General features: G+C 45.8%; 2 protein-coding genes and 1 pseudogene across 43 annotated transcripts in view; 2 read left to right on the top strand and 1 right to left on the bottom strand.

The window, feature by feature from the left end:
- Positions 1 to 13,013, bottom strand: part of LOC144294885 (uncharacterized) — a 91,171-nt gene extending 78,158 nt beyond the window's left edge. For 14 of the 40 annotated variants that reach the window (XR_013362228.1, XR_013362245.1, XR_013362230.1 and 11 more), the window contains exons 1-2: positions 10,096 to 11,775; positions 8,739 to 8,837 (exon numbers count right to left, since the gene is read on the bottom strand). The gene's annotated coding sequence lies outside the window, so the exon portion shown is untranslated. The other 26 variants (XR_013362249.1, XR_013362222.1, XR_013362224.1 and 23 more) reach the window with 9 other exon arrangements.
- On the top strand, positions 5,550 to 6,291 carry LOC144295540 (protein FAM91A1 pseudogene; annotated as a pseudogene).
- Positions 11,864 to 19,214, top strand: UCP2 (uncoupling protein 2). Of its 3 annotated transcripts, none has more exons than XM_077866987.1 (8): positions 11,864 to 11,884; positions 13,395 to 13,551; positions 16,059 to 16,283; positions 16,456 to 16,666; positions 17,463 to 17,657; positions 17,738 to 17,839; positions 18,207 to 18,387; positions 18,774 to 19,214. In XM_077866987.1, the coding sequence occupies exons 3-8, from the start codon at positions 16,158 to 16,160 to the stop codon at positions 18,886 to 18,888; spliced, it is 930 nt and encodes a 309-aa protein (XP_077723113.1). In that variant the 5' UTR covers positions 11,864 to 11,884; positions 13,395 to 13,551; positions 16,059 to 16,157; the 3' UTR covers positions 18,889 to 19,214. The 3 variants fall into 3 exon arrangements, with proteins under 3 accessions (XP_077723113.1, XP_077723112.1, XP_077723114.1); XM_077866986.1 differs by lacking the exon at positions 11,864 to 11,884 and adding an exon at positions 12,231 to 12,389; XM_077866988.1 differs by lacking the exon at positions 11,864 to 11,884 and adding an exon at positions 12,522 to 12,734.
- Positions 19,215 to 19,794: the final 580 nt, after the last annotated feature.

The following is a 19,794-nucleotide window of genomic DNA, read 5'->3' as shown; positions in this document are numbered from 1 at the left end:
GAAGCAGACATAGAGGGAGAAGCAGGTTCCTTACAAGGAGCCCAGTGAGGGACCAGATCCCCAGACCAGGATCACACCTAGAGCCAAAGGCAGACACTTAACTGTTGAGCCACCCAGGCATCCCAAAGGTAATGTTTTCTTAAGGAATATTTTATTCAGAAGGAATGAATGTTAAGGAAATATATCTCTATAGATGAGTTAATTTGTGTCAGGACACTTTGAAAACTGCTGAGTGGTATACAAAGGAAAACATTCATTGTACATATAGTATAAGGCACACATCGTACTAGATGCTGAGATGAACAAGGCCAATCCTGCCTTCCAGCTCACTGAGGCAGAGAGCAGTTGGGCAAGAAAGACAGATAAGCTACGCCAAGTGATAAAAAGCCACATTAGAGATAGGCATGAGGCATCTAAGAGCTGTAACATAGATTAGGGATACCTAACCTGGTTTGGGGGCCAGGAAACTTCTTAAAGAAAGACACCTAAAGGACACGATAGATGTTATCTAAGCAAAAGAAGGTGGGAAAGTCATTTTAGGGAGAGGAAAAGGCTTGTGCTAAGGAAGGCAAGAACAAGAGGCATCCAAGTTTTGCTAGTTGTCAGTATGACTGGGTTGCAGACCCAAAGGGAAGCAATGAGAGATGGGGATGAAGAGGAAAACAGGGACCCTGAAAGGCCATAGAAGCTACACATTATGAGCTGAATGTTTGTGTCCCCTCAAAACCTTTTTCCTTGTGTTTTTTTCTAAGAATTTTCTAGTATTAGCTCATACATTTAGGTCTTTGATCCTTTTGTATATGGTATCAGGTAAGCATCCAAGCTCATTCTAAAATGAATGAACTTTTAAAAGATCGAAAAAACTTCTTCCTGAAATATAGCTTTTCCACTGGGAACCAAAAATATTGAATAATCTATTTCTGCCAGAGTGGAAATCTCTTGAGGATATGAGTATACATGTGAATTCATGTAAATGGAATGACTAGTGAACTCCTAACAAAAAATAGAGCTTAGTAGCTATGGGATATAGGTCAAATTCTTGGTCTCTCTGAGCCTGTTTCTTTATCTATAAAATATGGTAAATAATTTGGCAGAGACCTATGGCTTTGTAAGCTAAAAATGGTGAACTTTGTAGGAAACAAACCAGATTCCCATGCATTGTTGGTGAGACTGTACTATGGTACAACCATTTTGGAAATTGAGTTTCTTAAAATGTTACCATTTCATCCAGCTATCCTTCTCTTAGGTATTTACCCAAAAGAAATTAAAGCTTATGTCCATAAAAAGACTTGCATGTGAATATCTGTAACAGCATTATTCATAATAACCCCAAACTTTAAACAGTCCAAATGCCTATTGACAGTTGAGAGGACAAACACAACATTTCATTATCACTTTGATAAAATACTACTTAGCAATAAAAAAGAAAGTTATGTTGGGATGCCTGGGTAGCACAGTTGGTGAATCATCCAATTCTTGGTTTTGACTCAGATCTGATCTCAGGGTCATGAGATCAAGCCCCACAACAGGCTCTGTGCTCAGCACGGAGTCTGCTTATGACTCTCTCTCTCTCTCCTTCTGCTCCTTCCTCACTCTCTAAAAATAAATAAATAAATAAATCTTTAAAAAAAGAAAACCAATATGGGGGCACCTGGGTGGCTCATTCAGTTGGATGTCTGACTCTCAACCTCAGCTCAGGTCTTGATCTCAAGGTCATGAATTCAATCAAGCCCTGTGTTGGACTCCATACTAGGCATGGAGCCTACTTAAAAAAAAAATTGGGCAGCCCGGGTGGCTCAGTGGTTTAGCGCTGCCTTCAACCCAGGGTGTGATCCTGGAGACCCAGGATCGAGTCCCACATCAGCCTCCCTGCATGGAGCCTGCTTCTCCCTCTGCCTGTGTCTCCGCCCCCCCCACCCCCGTGTCTCTCATGAATGAATGAATGAATGAATGAATAAATAAATAAATAAATAAATAAATAAAGCTATTATTTATAAATTAAAAAAAAAGTTTAAAAAACTATGTTAAGGAAGCTAGACACCAAAGATTACTCTATTTATATGAAAATTTTAGAAAATTGAGGTGCCTGGCTAGCTCAGTTGGTAAAGCATGCAAATCTTGATCTCAGGGTTGTATATTTAATCCCCATGTTGGGTGTAAAGATTACCTAAAAACAAAATCTTTAAAAAGCAATTTTAGAAAATTCAAAACTGTACAGACAGAAAGATCAGTGGTTTTCTACCACTGAAAGTGAAAGAAGGAAATGACTACAAATACTTTTGGGGTGATTAATTATAGTAATTGTTGCAAAACTGTATAAATTTACTAAGAATTAATTAAACTGTACACTTAGCAATAGATGAATTATAAAGTATTTAAGTTGTACCTCAGTAAGGCTGTAGTGGAAAAGGTTATGCTCTAGTTCACAGCAATACGATTGTAATAGACAAAAACTGAAAACAACATAAATGCCCATAAACAGTAGAATGGATAAGTTGGATATATTCATATGATGGAATGTTATACAGCAAAGAGAATTTTAAAACTACCATTTCATGTAACTTGGGTGAATCTCACAAAAATAATGTTGAGTGAAAGACACAAAATAGTACATAATGTATAATTCCATTTACATGATGTTTAAAAACAGGTAAAACAAATATTTGGTGTTAGAAATCAAGAGAGTGGTTATTCTTTAGGTGAATAGCGATAGCGGGGTGTTAATAAGGTTTCCTTTTTTTATTGTAATTTTATTTTTTTCCAGCTTTAATGAGGTATCATTGCCAAACAATATTAATAATGTTTCTCGAGGTGTGTGCTCACTATATAGGGGTGTTCACTTTTTGAAAGTCTATCATGCTGTATACTTAATGGTTTGTGCACTGTTTCATATGTATGTTATACTTCAATAGTTTACTTTAGGGGCACCTGGGTGGCTCAGGCAGTTAAGCATCCAACTCTTAATTTCTGGCTCAGGTCATGATCTCAGGGTTGTGAGTTCAAGCTCAGCATGGAGCCTGCATAAGATTCTCTCTCTCCCTCTGCTCCTCCCCCCACTGTGCACGTTTTTTTTCTCTCTCTCTCTCTCAAAAAAACAAAAAACAAAACAACAACAAAAAAAAACGCTTATTTTAAAAACACACTTAATTTGAAAAAGAGAGAGACGCCTGGTGGCTCAGTGGTTGAGCGTCTGCCTTTGGCTCAGGGTGTGGTCCCGGGGTCCTGGGTAGGAGTTGCACGTCAGGCTTCCTGCATGGGGCCTGCTTCTCCCTCTGCCTATGTCTCTACCTCTCTCTGTCTCTCATGAATAAATAATAAAGTCTTTTAAAAAAAAGTTTTAAAGAATTTGAAAAAGAGATCACCAATGATCTTTGAGAAGTGTGTATGCGTGTATGCCTCTGTATGTCTCTGTGTGTCTGTGTATCTGGGTGTACATGTGAGTATTTGTGTATTTGTGTATACACAGGGATAATGAGAGGAGCTGGCCAGGAGGAGATCTGAGGAAGTGTTACAGGATAAGGAAACAAGCAGCTTACAAGCCCTATGGGAATGAGGTTGGCATGTTGAGAGAACAGAAAGAAAGCTGTGTGTGGCTGGCATAAAGTGAATGAGATGAACGTGAGATCATTCCTTTATTCATTCATCAAATCTTTAAGAGTTGTGCCAGAGGCTGAGAAGTCAGAGGACAAACAATTGTTTGGAAAGTGTGACAGAGAAAGGGAGGAGGGGGGAAAAAAGCCACTATTGAAGGGGTTGGAAAGTTCGGGGTGGGGAGGGGGGGGCGGGGGGGCGCGCTCAGCGGTTGAGTGTCTGCCTTTGGCTCAGGGCCTAATCCCAGGATCCGGGATCAAGTTCTACATCAAGCTGTCTGTGAGGAGCCTGCTTCTCCCTCTGCCTGTCTCTGCCTCTCTCGCTCTGTGACTCTCACAAATAAATCAACCTTTAAAAAAAAAAAGGCCGGGGGGGCGGGGACCCCTGGGTGGCGCAGCGGTTTGGCGCCTGCCTTTGGCCCAAGGCGCGATCCCGGAGACCCGGGATCGAATCCCACGTCGGGCTCCCGGTGCATGGAGCCTGCTTCTCCCTCTGCCTGTGTCTCTGCCTCTCTCTCTCTCACTGTGTGCCTATCATAAATAAATAAAAATTTTAAAAAAATTTAGAATGAGATGCTTTGAGCATGCAAAACATCTTTAAAAAAATAAAAAATAAAAATAAAAAAGGGGGATCCCTGGGTGGCTCAGCGGTTTAGCCCCTACCTTCCACCCAGGGCCTGATCCTGGAGTCCTGGGATCAAGTCCCACATCAGGCTCTCTGCATGGAGCCTGCTTCTCCCTTTGCCTGTGTCTCTGCCTCTCTCTCTCACTCTCTGTCTCTCATGAATAAATAAATAAAATCTTAAAAAAAAAGTTCTGAGGGTTCCTTTCTATTTACACACACAAACACACAATAGAAGAAAGGAAAGATTGAAGATGAAGGAAACAGGTTGCAGAAATAAGATCCTGGAGAAAACAGAAGAAGACAGAATAATGGAGATAACATGGTAGGGATCACTTTGGAACGGATATGGGAAAGCGAGAAATAAAACAGCCATAGGGCAAACATTTTGAAAGGGAGAGAGGCAAAAAGAAAGCATTCTCCAACCTTCCCATTGAAATTTCAGGAATGGTCACATAGGAAAGTTGGTTAGGGCCTAGAGAGTTATTTATAAAAAAAAGAGATCTTTAAAGCTCTTTCTTTCCCCTTAAAATATAATGAAAAAACTAGGTCCTCCATTGCACTTTTGACACTGTTCTCTGTTCTCTGTCATGCTGAGCTGTCTGGAACCCCCACCATGGGGCAGCCTGGAGAATTCCAGAGTGTATGGCACCAGGCTCTAGTGGGTTCCCCCCAGTTGTCCCAGGGTACCTCACACCATACACATGGAGCTCCACATAAGGCACATCACCCACAGAGTAAGCTGTTAGACAATATGTGACAGGGTCTTTAAAATTCACAGGGAAAATATGCAAATCCCCACATATCCACCATCAGTTATGATACAGAAAAATAAACATGTCAAGAAAGATGAATGCAAATACTTTGAGAAGCTATTGTTTCTAGATTGTTTCATGCTGTACCTTTACCATTTATTGGATATTGTGGGCCTGAGGATAATACAATTTTTTCATTATCTTGATATTATGGAGGACATTTTGAAAAATGAGAAACAGTTATGCTTCATTGTCCAGTTTTACTAAAGACTGTCTATGGTTTCTTGGCATTAAAAGGCAGCAATACATTGATATTACGAATCAGTATAGATCATCAAATATTTTCTTTTTTTTAAAGATTTTATTTATTTATTCATGAGACACACACAGAGAGAGAGAGAGAGAGAGAGAGAGGCAGGCAGAGAGGCAGAGACACAGGCGGAGGGAGAAGCAGGCTCTATGCAGGGAGCCCGACGTGGGACTCGATCCTGGGTCTCCAGGATCAGGCCCTGGGCTGAAGGCACTGCTAAACCGCTGAGCCACCCGGGCTGCCCAAATATTTTCTTTTTGAAGTTTGGAGGAATGATCACAACTTCTACCAATAAAGGCAGCAGAAAATCCCACAGAAACTTGGTAGGTAGTATAAACTGGGCAGACCACAAAAATGACATAAAGACATGCATTTTGCCTGAGAAATACACTATAGTTAAGATCACTGATTCAGGTCCTTAACTTTCTGGATCACTAGATTATAATGTGGTACATAGTTTATATAATAAAGGATTTTTTATTTGAGCATATCAATCTCTGATGACAATTTCATCCTTCAACGTTTTATAATGAAATGACTGCAAGATGACTAGGTGATTACTTTGAAACTATTCCTTTCAATAGATAAGCATACTAATGTTGCTGGGCTTGCAAATGTCCTTGAGATATACTTATCATTGGTTAAGAATGATGTTTCCATGTATTGCTGATTGGGCTTTACCCATAAGAAGAGACAAGTAATAAATTTGGATCAACTTCATTATCATGGTGGAATATACCCCCTATAAACAAATTAAAAAGTAGTTTACATCCACAAAAGATATTCTTATCGGGCATGGGGAAGAAAGTAGGAGTCCTGAACATGGAGCTTTGTCAGCTCTGATACTGATTCTTGATCCAGCTGACACAACCAGTATAAGCAGTTTGGGTCTGTCTACAGGATACACAACTATTTGACTCAACTCTTACCTTTTTTTTTTTTTTTTTTTTTTTTAACTCTTACCTTTTAACTGATGGGAAATCTTTCACCAAAAGTTGGCAAACTCTCACATGAGTCTCTGGACAGCTTCCTTACAGAATTAGAAAAGATTCAAAACACTTAGGAAGGAGAAATGCAGACTACAGAGATATTTTGATCAGGCACTTACAGAAACACAACACTGTCTGCATCACAATAACAACCCAATTATGGCTTTCTTCTGAATCTCTTACACTGTAAAAGCCTTCCTGATTTGAACCCTAGGACTTGCAGCAGACTTGTAAACAAAAAATTACAAATTTCTTATTTCCATGGCTCCTCTCACTAATAGATCCAACCCATCAGCAGTAGTACTGCTCTCCATTTTAGACCCATTATCCAGAAATCAAATCCCCAATTTTATTACTGTCTAAAAGTATAAGACTTCAAAAACGGTCAGGTAAATTTCATGGTATTCTTAAGCATTAACAATGTCTGGGAGTCATAAACCTGAAGTAACTTCTACTTTACATATGCTCATGACATTGAACAATGGGATGGGAGAAATTTTTCCCATTTGATAAAACAGCTAGGAGAGTCACGTGTCATGTCAATATGGGTGTTCATGAAGCTTTGCAAATATTTTTTTTTTAAGATTTATTTATTTATTTATGATAGACACAGAGAGAGGGAGAGAGGCAGAGACACAGGAGGAGGGAGAAGCGGGCTCCATGCCGGGACTCAATCCCGGGACCGACGCGGGACTCAATCCTGGGACCCCAGGATAACGCCCTGGGCCAAAGGCAGGGGCTAAACCGCTAAGCCACCCAGGGATCCCCCGAAGCTTTGCAAATATTAAAGAACAAAATGCGCTTGCACGGATTTTTGTGGTTATGTCACTATGTTGTATACTTCTAAACAATCTACAAATAGAAAGCTTGATGATGTTTCTGAGAAGAAAGAAGAACCTGATTTAACTTCCTACACAGAGCAAATGAAAGTACAGAATCATTTGAAGTAGTCACGGAGGAAGCAACTACAGATTCAACAACAAAACAGAACTCTGATGTTGCTACAACAGAAGCTGACTGGTTTCCACTTGTGCTGTGCTTTGAAATTCCTGTTTAGCTCTGAATTAAACAAGATCAACAGTTTGTAGGAAAACTGCTACACATAAACTTTGCAGAGAAGAAAGCCTTCAAAAACTCCATTCAAAACAAACAACTCCATTCTAGTTGGTAACTCTGTCTACATGTCCTTAAGTTTTCATTCATTCTAGGAAGGAGCTTAAACACTGGATATTCACACTAAAGCCAGTTCTTTTTCTCCTTCTCCTTCAGATTTTATTTATCTGATAGAGGGAGAGCACAAGCAGGGGGAGTGACAGAGGGAGAGGGAGAAGCAGACTCTCCACTGAGCAGGGAGCCCTATGTGGGGCCTGATCACAGGACCCTGGGATCATGACCTGAACCAAAGGCAGACGTGCAACCAACTGAGCCACCCAAGTGCCCCTGAAGCCAGTTTTTCAAGTTTGATTTACCATCTTTTTTTTTTTTATTTTTTTTTATTTATTTATGATAGTCACAGAGAGAGAGAGAGAGAGGCAGAGACACAGGCAGAGGGAGAAGCAGGCTCCATGACAGGAGCCTGATGTGGGACTCGATCCTGGATCTCGCCCTGGGCCAAAGGCAGACACTCAACTGCTGAGCCACCCAGGCATCCCTAACAGATTGTTTTTGGCAATCCAAACTGTATTTTTTTATTTTGAGTTAATCTGCATTTCATTTTCTAAATCTAAGGATAAACTTCATAGGCTTCATGATGACTGTTAACATTTATAAGCCATCACAAAGAATACTGTAATGGTGATTTTATATGTTAATTTATCAAATAGAAATCTTGTTTAATTTTATATTTTGTTACCTATGCTTTTGGGGATAATGAGAAGACATGTAACTGTTCCTGTGAAAATACTTCTTGGTATTTAGAGTAGAAACATTATAAACATCCAGTATTGAGAAATTTGATGAGACAGTAAGAATTCCTGTGGATATCTACAAATCATGTATATCAATTGAACCTTGTTGAAGGTATGCAAATCAGCAATAGTTATGTATAATTTAACTTTGTTTTATAGGGTCTTAACTCAGACTATAAAGATTCACTGATAAGAGAAGTTATGGAAAACATTTTTTTTAACTCATTTAGAATTCATTCAAAGTGCAATAAGCAGCCCTTGAAAGGACATTAACCCAATTTGCATTTTGTTTTTTTTCCTTTTTTTATTATCAGCTTTATTGACATATAATATACCATATAATTCATTCATTTAAAGAGAAAGTCAACAGTTTTTAGTATAGAGTTGTGCAACCATCACCACAACCAGTTTTAGAACATTTTCATCATCCCAAAACAACAAGCCCCTCCTTACCCTGTGCCTGTCATGCCCCAATTCCCTCCATCCAACCCAGCCCTGCTTTCTGCCTCTATAGAGTTGCCTATTATGACATTTCATATAAGTGAAAATATGAAAGGAGGCATACCGTATGTGGTCTTTTGTGTCTGACTTCTTTCATTTAGCATACTGTTGTCAAGGTTCGTCTATGTTGTAGCACGTACCAGTACTTCATTTCTTTTTATTGCTGACAAAAGATGCATCTTTTAACTCTTAACAGTGTTTTTCTCATTCAACATTTAAAACATAGGGTTTGTTTCTTGCCAGTGAATATTCATTAAAAATTTTAATTCAATCCTGTTACTGTAAATGTTTAAAGTATTTCTATAAGGCTTTATGTTGCCATTCCCCCACCCCCCATTTTTTTTTTTTAGGAACCAAGGGAGAAAGGAACATCAAAAAGGATAGGGAAATTTAAAAAATATGGTTCAATTTGATATCTCACGTAGGTTTTTAAAAAATCAGCTTTACATCATTTTTTTTTTTAATGTATGATCATCAAATTTTCTTGATTTCTTTTTTAAAATATCCAATCAGGGGCATCTGGCTAGCTCAGCCCAGGAACATTAGACTCTTGATCTTGGGGTTGTGAGTTCAAACCCCAAATAGGGTGTAGAGATTACTTAAAAATAAAATATTTTTAAAAATGCACAATCAGGTAATTTTGTGTTTATGGGGGGGGGGGTGGGTTTAACATAGCCAACCTCCTCAACATCTCAAATTATCAGAGACATTTGAAATGTTTATTTTTTTGAAATGTTTAATATTTTCTTTTTTTACTTAATATTTTCTCATGTTGGTTTTTATTACCTGATGTTTTCAATATTTTTGGCATTCTTGTGTCTTTTTCATTGGCAGTGTTTCAAACAGTTTGTATTTAAAATTTTTAAGTTTTATTTTATTTATTTTTTTAAGACTTTTATTTATTTATTCATGAGAGGCAGAGAGAGAGAGAGGCAGAGACATAGGGAGAGGGACAAACAGGCCCGATGCAGGAAGCCTGATGCGGGGATGCAATCCCAGAATCCCGGGGTCACGCCCTGAGTCAAAGGCAGATGCTCAACCACTGAGCCACCGAGGCATCCCTAAAATTTTTAAGTTTTAAAAGTGTATTGTTTTCTGGTATGATATCAACTTTATAAACTCTGTCAGTTTGATCACTGGAACATATGTTTACAAACAAACTGGGATATATATATTCAACGAAATAGATGTGAAACAAGTTTTTAAAAAGCACTTACCAGGCAGCCCACGTGGCTCAGTGGTTTAGCGCCCCCTTCACCCCATAGCCTGATCCTGGAGTCCCAGGATCCAGTCCCACGTCGGGCTCCCTGCATGGAGCCTGCTTCTCCCTCTGCCTGTGTCTCTGCCTCCTTCTCTCTGTGTGTGTGTGTGTCTCATGAATAAATAAATAAAATGTTAAAAAAAAAAAAAAAAGCACTTACCTGTTTCTATACTGATCTGTCTACAGGACCTCTAATGACTTGGACAAGCTGCTTGCTAAAAATCCAGAGGTACAGCGCCTGTAGCAGTGCTCTAATCTGCTTGGCTCCATTCAAAATAAAAGAGAATTTAAGGGGTTTGTTTTTTTGTTTGTTTTGTTTTGTTTTCAAACTCTTGTGTTGAGAGAATTTGTTCTAACAGGGTTTCTCCTTAAAGAATCCATGCTGGGTCCTGGGAATCTCTACCTCCTTTTTAAAAGTTCACACACCATCCTTTCAACAACCCTTGGATTTTGCCAGGGATGAATAAACACCTCATGGGTATACGATCTTTGGAATCCAAATTCTTCCCTGTTTTGGCAATCAGGGTGACGCTTTTCATTTTCAGGCCATTAGTTCCATCCTGTTCTTTCTGTCTCCTCAGGTTCAGCAGTTTCACCGCCAGTCACAAAGCATCCTGGGAATCACTTCAAGAGACAAAGAGAAGGGGATCCCTGGGTGGCGCAGCGGTTTGGCGCCTGCCTTTGGCCCAGGGCGCGATCCTGGGGACCCGGGATCGAATCCCACGTCGGGCTCCCAGTGCATGGAGCCTGCTTCTCCCTCTGCCCATGTCTCTGCCTCTCTCTGTGGCTATCATAAAAAAAAAAAAAAGACAGAGAGAGAGACAAAGAGAAGCTTGTGTAAAAGTGAGACCAGCTGGTGGATGGCCGACTCCTCAGTACCAGAAAGAATTCTCTGGCCTGACTTCTCAGTTTCCACTTTGCTTCTGCTTCTGCCAGGCCATGGGCTCAATGTTTTTCTCTCCTGCTAGAACTATCCAGACCCATTCCAGTTATTCTCAGCTGACAATGTCTGCTTGTGGACAATTCAGAAAACAAACACGCGGTGCCTGATACACCAGGATTCAAGCCACGGCTCACCACTTCGCAGCTGTGTGACATGAAGCAGGTGATTTGACCTCTTGGGGAGCTGCGTCCTTATCTGTAAAACTGAGGCTAATATCGGCCTCACAGGATTATGCGAAGTATTCATACTGAACGTGAAGGTGGTAATGGCAGTTGCCAAACGTTCGTCGTCCCCCAACCCCCATCTTCCCATTACACTTTAACAGGCACTTTCAACAGCAGCCCAATCAGCGCGCCCTGAGGCCCCACTGTCTGTGCGCCCCTGAGTGCTGGATACTGAAAATACCGGCAATAGCTTCCTGCTCTCGAGAAGTTTACAATCTACTCAGGGGAATCGCTTCCACTAGCTCGATTCATCCCTTAGAAATAGTCCTGGCTGAAAGGATGAAAACTGGAAGAAAGGGACGGAGAGCCCAAGGGCGAACAGTCCTCCCTCCTACTTCACAGACGTCTTATTTGTCCCAGCCACAGGACCCAGTTACTGGTTTTTTACATGTCCGTCACCCCGACAGGACTGCCAGCCACCTGAGGGCGACCCAGGTTTGGCTCATCTAAGGCACGTTCTCATCTCGGGCCTAGGCGCGCAGCAGGCCCGGGCCGCGTTCCGCCTTCTCAGTCGCGGGGCGCCGGCCGCGCACTCAGCTGCAGGTGGGGGCGGGAGCGTCACGCTCGGTGCCTCGGTCCCGCCAGGCCGGAAGTCCCGCGGGACCCCTAGGCAAGGCTGCTGTGTGGCGGGAGACGCCCGGAAGCCGGGCAGCTCCCCGCAGCCGTTGGCGGTAACCCGCCACCTGCCACTGCAGCCCTGATTGGCTCCTTCCTCGGCCAACGCGGAGGCTTTAACCAATCGCCGGCGGCCGGGAGGCCCCGCCCCGCGAGAGCTCCCTGAGGCAGGAGCTTTGTGTTTGCCGGTGAAAGGGGGGGGTGGGCTCCACCCGAGCCTCATGGGACACTGTTAGAAAAAGCCCTGGCGGGGTGCCGGGGGGCGGGGGGAGCTGAGGTGTGTGTGACCCTGGGCAGGGTCTGCTTCTCTCCAGGCGTCAGGAAGTTAGCGGACCGGAGCGAGGGAGTGACCCTGCAGGGGAACGAAGGGGTAGACGCGGGGATCCGTCCGCTTGGAAATGGGAGCAGAGGAGGGCGCTCGGAGAACCTGGGGCGTGACAGTCTTTGAGGAAAGGCGGTGGCTAGAGGGTCGCCTCACCCCGAGTCCGCAGGCCCCGCCCCGCCCCGCAGGCCCCGCCCCCCGAGCCCATAACCGCGCGGCAGACTCCGCGGAGCCCACTGCGAACGCGGCCGCAGCTCTCGGCTTGTGAGCCCCGCCCGTGCCCCCTCCGCGCGCTCTCCGCCCGCCGACAGACAGAGCCGCCCGCGCTCCCGTGTTCTCCTTGCGGCCCGGTGAGCCCGGGCCCCTCCCGCCCCAGCCCTGCGCGGGCTAAACCTGCCGCACGCCCGCTACCGGGTAGCGCGGACCCGCGCCCTTCCCGCTCTTCAATTTCTTTCCTCTTCTCCCAGCCTAGCTTATATTTTTCCTCTCTGTCCTCTGTCTTTTCCTTTACCTCTCTTCTTTCCCTCCTTTTCCTTCCCCGTCCTTTCTTTATCTTTCACGTTCACGTTGGCTGTAATTTAAGCCTCTACCCTTCCAACTCTCTCCCCTGGGCCTGGATGCCCAGCTCCGCCTTGAATGGGGGCCTTGGGCCGGGGCAACTATCTGAATGACCTTCCCCTCCTGAAGAAGAGGAGGTTTGGAGCAGAGTCTGCCCTCAGCCGGTCTCACCTCCTCACATCCCACCCCTGGGGCCTACTTGACTCTCAGAGAGTCTCTGACCTTTCATGACCTCCTTTCAACACTTCCACTCACCAGTCTGCTGACTGTTGTGGGGGATGCTTCTTCAGAATACACACTGCCACCAAAGCAGAAATCTGGGAGTCAATGTGTGATACTAAGAGAGCAGACAAGGGAAGGAGGACTCCTGGGTTCATTTACCCCCATCCAGTGTGTGCACTGAATTATTTGTCCCTAGCTGCCCTGGGTGAGATGGACCCTGTTCCTTACTCCTCCTCACCTCCCCACTTAAGGATTGTGTGGGGTTTGTGTGCCTTGGGCAGGTGGCCCTTTCCTTGCTGAGTGTAATCTGTGAAGGCAGATTTGCCATTCTAAACTCTCTTGGGGCACCTGGGTGGTTCAGTCGGTTCAGCCTTTGACTGTTGGCTTCATTCAGCTCAGGTCATGATCTGGGGATGATAGTGGAATCCAGCTAGTACTGGGCTCTGTACTCAGCCCAGAATCTGCTAGAGATTCTCTCCCTTCCTTTGCCCTTCCCCCACCACTCGCATGCTCTCTTTCTCCTTCTCTAAAATAAAAATCTTAACACAGATTCTCTTCTTTGCCCTCATCCACAGGACACATAGTATGACTATTAGGTGTTTCGTCTCCCAGCCATTTTCTATGGAAAACCAAGGAGATCGGGCCATGATAGCCACTGGCAGCTTTGAAGAATGGGATGCCTTTAGAGAAGCTTGATCTTGGAGGCCTCAGCGTGAGACCTTACAAAGCCGGGTAAGTGTCCAGTCTAAGGGAGGGATCTCCTGATTCCAACAGTGCTTTGGCCTGGGGGTAGGGGTCAGTAGGATATTAGCAAAAATAACTACACCACATCCCCACCCCCAGTGAAGTTGCTCTTCAGAGTTCACAAGTACTCTTATGTATCCCTGGTCTCATTCTATCCTCTAAGCTGACCTTGACAAGCCAGGGATGGTGGTCCCCATATTTATAAAGGAAGAAATTGAAGCCTGAATGGGATAGTGATTAGTCCTTGGTCGTCCTGGAAATCACCAGCAGAGCTAGGACAAACTTTCTAGGTCCCAGTTTTTATTTATTCTTCTTAGTAGGGTCTTTAGCACAAGTGACCATTGCTCCCATACTCAACACCTCTGAAAGACCTGGGCAAACCCAAAGCAGCAATCAAAATGGCAGCTGAGCCTCAGTGTACTTGTTTTTGAGATGGACAGGAGCTGGGTCTTGTTCTTCTCTGGCCTTCACAACAGTGCATGTAGCACAGGATCAGGATATGACTGACTCATTTATCATGTCTCTGATGCCCAGAGAAGGGACACGATTTGCCTGAACCTTCTCAGAACTGTCATATTTGGCATAAGAGAACTTGGGTGTTAGATTTCCTTGTAAAAGCCCTGCCTTTGCTGGGGGCTGAGAAGACCACAGGACACAAATGTTCTGGACACCAGTGCAAAGCAAACTGAATAAGCTATGGAGCCTGTACATGTGGCTCTTACTAAGTTCCCTCATCTGTTACGTAGAGTTAAGGCAGCCACTTCATAGGGCTGCTCTGAAGAGCAAGTGAGCTAATAGAGTGCTCCAGGCAGTGGGATGGGGAAGGTATGGAACACATCCGGGAGGAGAGGGATGTGAGAGAAGGGGAGCTGGGGAATTTGAAGCATCTTCATCAACCCATCTGCCATTTGAGTACCAATGTTCACTGAGCTTCATATGGCCAGGCTCCAGGGAAACTCAAGGCCAGGCCTAGCCTATAGAAGCTCTGGATGCAGTTGAGTGGTGAGTAGCCTCTGGATTTCACTGTTTGCCCCAGCTACCTGGAGTGAGAAGCCCAAGAGGAAGAAGCTGGGCGAGCTGTTTGTGTCCAGAGGTCTTTGTGTTCACAACAGACCAGCCACATCCTCCCTCTGCTGGCCAGCATTTTCCTCATGATACGGGTAGCCAATCAGGCCAAGCTCAGAGCAGCTGCTCCCCTGAAGTCAGAGAAGTGAGCTCAGGCAAGGGAGAAGCAGGTCACCCTCCCCCATTGGGGGTGCTGGGCTCACTTCCTCCCCAGGCTGCGGAGGCAGCATAGAAGGGTGTTGTTCCAACTCTGAGAACAAAATGGAGCTTTTGGTTTCCTGTGTCACTTTTCATAGCTCTGACCTGCACCTCCCCATCCCCGCCCCTTCTGTGGTGAAGATGTGGATCCCCTGTGTTGAAGGAGAGGAAATGGGCCAGAGAGGGAGACCACTTTCCCTGCATCACACAGTAGTTTAGGGGGAGAGGGTCCAGTGCTTATGCACCTACTCTCACCCCTGAGAGTTACCCAGTATCCTTCAAGGCCCAGCTAAATATTACCTTTTCCAGTTACCAACTCTTCCATACCTCTACCCAGAGAGAATTGTTCCCTCCATTTTGAGAGTATGTCCTGTAAGCCCTGAATGCAGTGCAGCTTGAATTACCTGCCCATCCCCGTGCCAGACAGTAAGCCTCCTCTAAGGTCGATACTGTCTTGGGCATATCAGTGAACCAGCACCCAGCAAAGCAGTCTTGAAAGAATGACTTTAGAGGGTACCCCGGGTGGCTCAGCAGTTTAGCGCGGCCTTTGGCCCAGGGCCTAATCCTGGGTACCCGGGATCGTGTTCCGCTTCGGGCTACCTGCATGGAGACTGCTTCTCCCTCTGCCTGTGTCTCTGCCTCTCTCTATCTCTGTCTCATGAATAAATAAAATCTTTAAAAAAAAAAAAAAAATGACTTGCGAGAGCTCAAGTTGAGTGGGACTGGGGAAGAAAATTCCTAGTGGGCTGGGAAGGGGTTGAACTGGTCTCTCCCATTCCATTTTTTCTAGACTTAGACAATTTCAGACCCGTAGGAACCTCTCCTGCTTAAGAGATCCAGAGCATAAGCCTGTGAGTTTGTGCCTGTCAGGTCTTGGTCTGATCAGAACCTTTTCCTGACTTCTGCCGGCCCTCCAGGTCTATCTGCAGGAGCAGGAATGTGGGCATGATCAGTGAAATCTCTGCACCCAGCACACAGAAGCTGGGTCACTGCCCATTGTGAGGCCCTGACCAGACTCTCCCTGTAGTGAAAAGGAGGGGGCTCTTCACAGAATGTGTTCTCCTCCAGCAGGAATTCTCCAGCCCCTATTTGAGTACTTCCCGAGTACACTCCTGTTTTCCCTCACAAGGTTGCTCTGGTTCTTGCTTAGGGAGGTGGTACTACCAAGGTAAGTGTGGGGTGGTGAGCAGGACAGGACTGTTGCTAATGGGGCTTCTCTCTCCTTGGCTTAGATTCCGGCAGAGTTCTTCTATCTCGTCTTGTTGCTGACTGAAGGTGACCCCTTCTCCAGTCTTTCTCCATCTCCTGGGAGGTAGTGAGCAGTCAGCATTATGGTTGGGTTCAAGGCTACGGATGTACCCCCTACTGCCACTGTGAAGTTCCTGGGGGCTGGCACAGCTGCCTGCATTGCAGATCTCATCACCTTTCCTCTGGACACCGCTAAAGTCCGGCTGCAGGTGAGGGGATGAAGCCTGGGGTCCTGATGTTGTCTAGTCTGCTCTGCCTGAAGACACGGACTCCTTAAGGGTCAGGAAAGTGTTTAGAACTGTAAACTATGGAGCATAGGGATGGCAGGAGATGGGAAGGACAGCCTGCCTATCCATACAACCACCCAATTTGATCTTGCAGATCCAAGGAGAAAGGCAGGGGCCAGTGCGGGCTGCGGCCAGCGCCCAGTACCGAGGCGTGCTAGGCACCATCCTGACCATGGTGCGCACTGAGGGCCCCCGTAGCCTCTACAGTGGGCTGGTCGCCGGCCTGCAGCGCCAGATGAGCTTTGCCTCTGTCCGCATCGGCCTCTACGACTCTGTCAAGCAATTCTACACCAAGGGTTCTGAGCGTGAGTATGGAACTGGGCCATAGGCCTCTTGGCCTTTTCTTCTTGGTGATGATTGATCCCATCAAATCATCCTTGATTGATGATTTGCTGTATAGCTCCTTTAGGCTCCAAGATCCCTAGGAGGATCCTCTGATCCTCCTAATGATTTCTGAATACCTGGGCTATGCTAAGGTCTGTGAGGGGCATCTTTCCAGGACAGTCCTCACAACCACTTTGAGAGTAGACAGTATCTACAAATGAAGAGACTGAGTCTTACTCAGGGTGCAAAGGATGTGGCCAAGGGCACACAATGGAGAGCCGGAAAAAATGCCCAGGATTTTTGCCTCCAAAGCCACACTTCCATTTCATCTCAGCATGCCTTGCCTGCCCTCCATTTTACACAGGTGGAAACTGAGAACCCAGATCAAAAGGTTAACTTTTCCCAAGCTTACATGGCAGGGAGAAATAGATGTGGTAAGAGAACCCAAGTCTTAGGAGTCCCAGACCTTGAGAAGGCCACCTCTCTCTGAGCTTTGGTTTCACATTTGCCAAGTGAAAAGGATTGTGATTTCTCAGAGCATTTACTCTGCTGAGCAGAGGCTCATTATGTCCTGCTCCTTCCTATGACCTTGTGCCTAGCAAGTAGTAGACATTCACAGTGTTATTTTCTTTGATGAAAGGAGTTTTTTGAGCAAGAGCTTGTCTGTATCCTAATCCCAAAAGGCAAGAGATTACAGTGATGAGGTGGTTTTGGTGAGGAGAGATAGAAAATGAGTACAGCCACAGTTGGGCACTGACCCCCATGGTTCTCCCACAGATGCTGGCATCGGGAGCCGCCTCCTGGCAGGCAGCACCACAGGTGCCTTGGCTGTGGCTGTAGCCCAGCCCACAGATGTAGTAAAGGTCCGGTTCCAGGCTCAGGCCCGGGCTGGAAGTGGCCGGAGATACCAAAGCACTGTTGATGCCTACAAGACCATCGCCCGAGAGGAAGGGTTCCGAGGACTCTGGAAAGGTCAGTGTATCAGTTTATTCTTCCTCATCTTCCTCCTCCCCTGTTCTCTGGTCTCACATCAGTACCATTTCCTTCTGTAGGGACCTCTCCCAATGTTGCTCGTAATGCCATTGTCAACTGTGCTGAGCTGGTGACCTACGATCTCATCAAGGACGCCCTCCTGAAGGCCAACCTCATGACAGGTGAGAGGATAAATGGTGCTGAGTCTCATCCTTCCTGTAATCTAGGAGCAGATGTGGGAGTCTGTTGCCTGAGGACCACATCTTTTCATCCAACTTCCCCTCTGCTTGTGGAATGAGTTTAGATTTACAATATTGAAGCCAGCTGAGATGAACCTCCCACTTTGCATACTGAGGCAAAATGATTCTTAGGTCATCAGAAGTCCCAGCTGGAGTCTCTCCCTCTCCCCTCTCCCCTCTCCCCCTCCCCCTTTCCGCCTGTCCTCCCCCTCAAACCATCAGACCTCTAAGTATTATTTTTTTCCTACGTTATTTTAATAATCTCTTTCCTTCTGGAGTCCTGACTGCCTTTTCTGCTCCTCCTTGGCAGATGACCTCCCTTGCCACTTCACTTCTGCCTTCGGGGCAGGCTTCTGCACCACCGTCATCGCCTCCCCCGTCGATGTCGTCAAGACGAGATATATGAACTCTGCCCTAGGCCAGTACAGCAGCGCTGGCCACTGTGCCCTCACCATGCTCCAGAAGGAGGGTCCCCGAGCCTTCTACAAAGGGTGAGTCTCTGATCCATCCCACCCAATTCCAAGCCTCCTGGATGCCCATACCTACACACAAGTGGGAGAGAACCACCTGGAACTGATTAGCGACCAGGTGTCAGGCTATTCTGATCCTGGTCTTGGTATTTCACCAGCATTTTCTCATGCTCCTAACTACTTCCAGAGTTGTCATCCCTATTTTATGGGTATTAAAATAGAGACTCACAGGGGATTCTTGCTCACAGCTACACAACTGTGGAGCTCTGTTCCTGGGCCCTCTCAACTTCCTTTGTGACAGCAGCTGGGTTGGATTAGATACCATGGCCCGGTGGAGAGAGTGGGAGGTAGCATGCCCTCAGGAGTCACCAAATTGCCTCCTGTGACCTATGTTTTCTCTCTTCTAGGTTCATGCCTTCCTTTCTCCGTTTGGGTTCCTGGAACGTGGTGATGTTTGTCACCTATGAGCAGCTCAAACGGGCCCTCATGGCTGCCTGCACTTCCCGGGAGGCTCCCTTTTAAGGATCTCCTGCTGCTGACCCCACCACCTCTAGCTTTGGCTTTGCCTCCAGCCAGGCCCTGCTTCCCCTCCCTCTCTCCTTTCCCTTTCCTTGCACTCCCTTTCCCACCACCTCCCTTTCCTCTCCCTACATTCTCACCCCCTCTTCCCTACCTCATCTCCCCACTGCCTCTCAATCCCAGTAGAGTTGATCTCAGTTAACACTGTGGGAGGCCTGGCACCAGCCAGGACCCAAGACTTCAGTCCCTTGAAAAGTTAAGCCCAGCTCTTTGTTCTGCCCCCAAGCCCAGCCCAGCCAGCTTGTCACCCATAAAACAGGTTCAACCTTGGTGTCTCCTCCCTCTCTCATAGCTACCAGAGTTACCAGAGGTCTTGGTCCAGTGGGCCCTTTTGGCACCGGTGGGCAGGGGAGGAGCCACCTGACTTAGAAAGGGAGACACCTTCTGCTTCCAGCATCCATTCGGGAGCCCACGGAGGTCATCTTGTCCATTTTTCTTTCTAGACCACACCCAGGGCTTAGGTGGCAAGTGAAGGAGCAGCTGGGAGTCACAGCAGTGGCTTCACTCTTACCAGGTCACTTGAGTTTTCACTCACCCAGTGCCTGGTACTCCAGCATCTGCCTTTCTAACCCTCCCGCTGGCCCCAGGCCTATTTATCTGCAAAATGAGTGTGTTCCTGTCTGCCCTACATCTCCTGTGCTTCCTAGAAGATTTAGAGGAACTATGAACTTATTTTATTCCATCCTACAAATGGGAAATCTCCCCAAAGTCCCAGACCTAGTGAGGGGAAATCAGGCTGCTTCTCATCCTCCACAATCAACCCTTACGAGGCAGTGTTACTGTACTGGGTGGGACAGGCTGCAAGGCAAACATGAGGCCTCAACCTGAGGATACTTCGATTTGGAGTCT

Source organism: Canis aureus, chromosome 23, assembly GCF_053574225.1.
Source record: "Canis aureus isolate CA01 chromosome 23, VMU_Caureus_v.1.0, whole genome shotgun sequence".
NCBI classification, from domain to species: Eukaryota; Metazoa; Chordata; class Mammalia; order Carnivora; family Canidae; genus Canis; species Canis aureus.
This window is presented reverse-complemented; position numbering and strand designations above follow the sequence as displayed.

Coding starts and splice junctions, on each gene's coding strand:
- UCP2 (XM_077866987.1), top strand. CDS start 16,158: ATGGTTGGGTTCAAGGCTACGGATGTACCCCCTACTGCCACTGTGAAG. Junction 16,667..17,462: donor CTACACCAAGGGTTCTGAGC/GTGAGTATGGAA, acceptor GTTCTCCCACAG/ATGCTGGCATCGGGAGCCGC. Junction 18,388..18,773: donor CCCCGAGCCTTCTACAAAGG/GTGAGTCTCTGA, acceptor TCTCTCTTCTAG/GTTCATGCCTTCCTTTCTCC.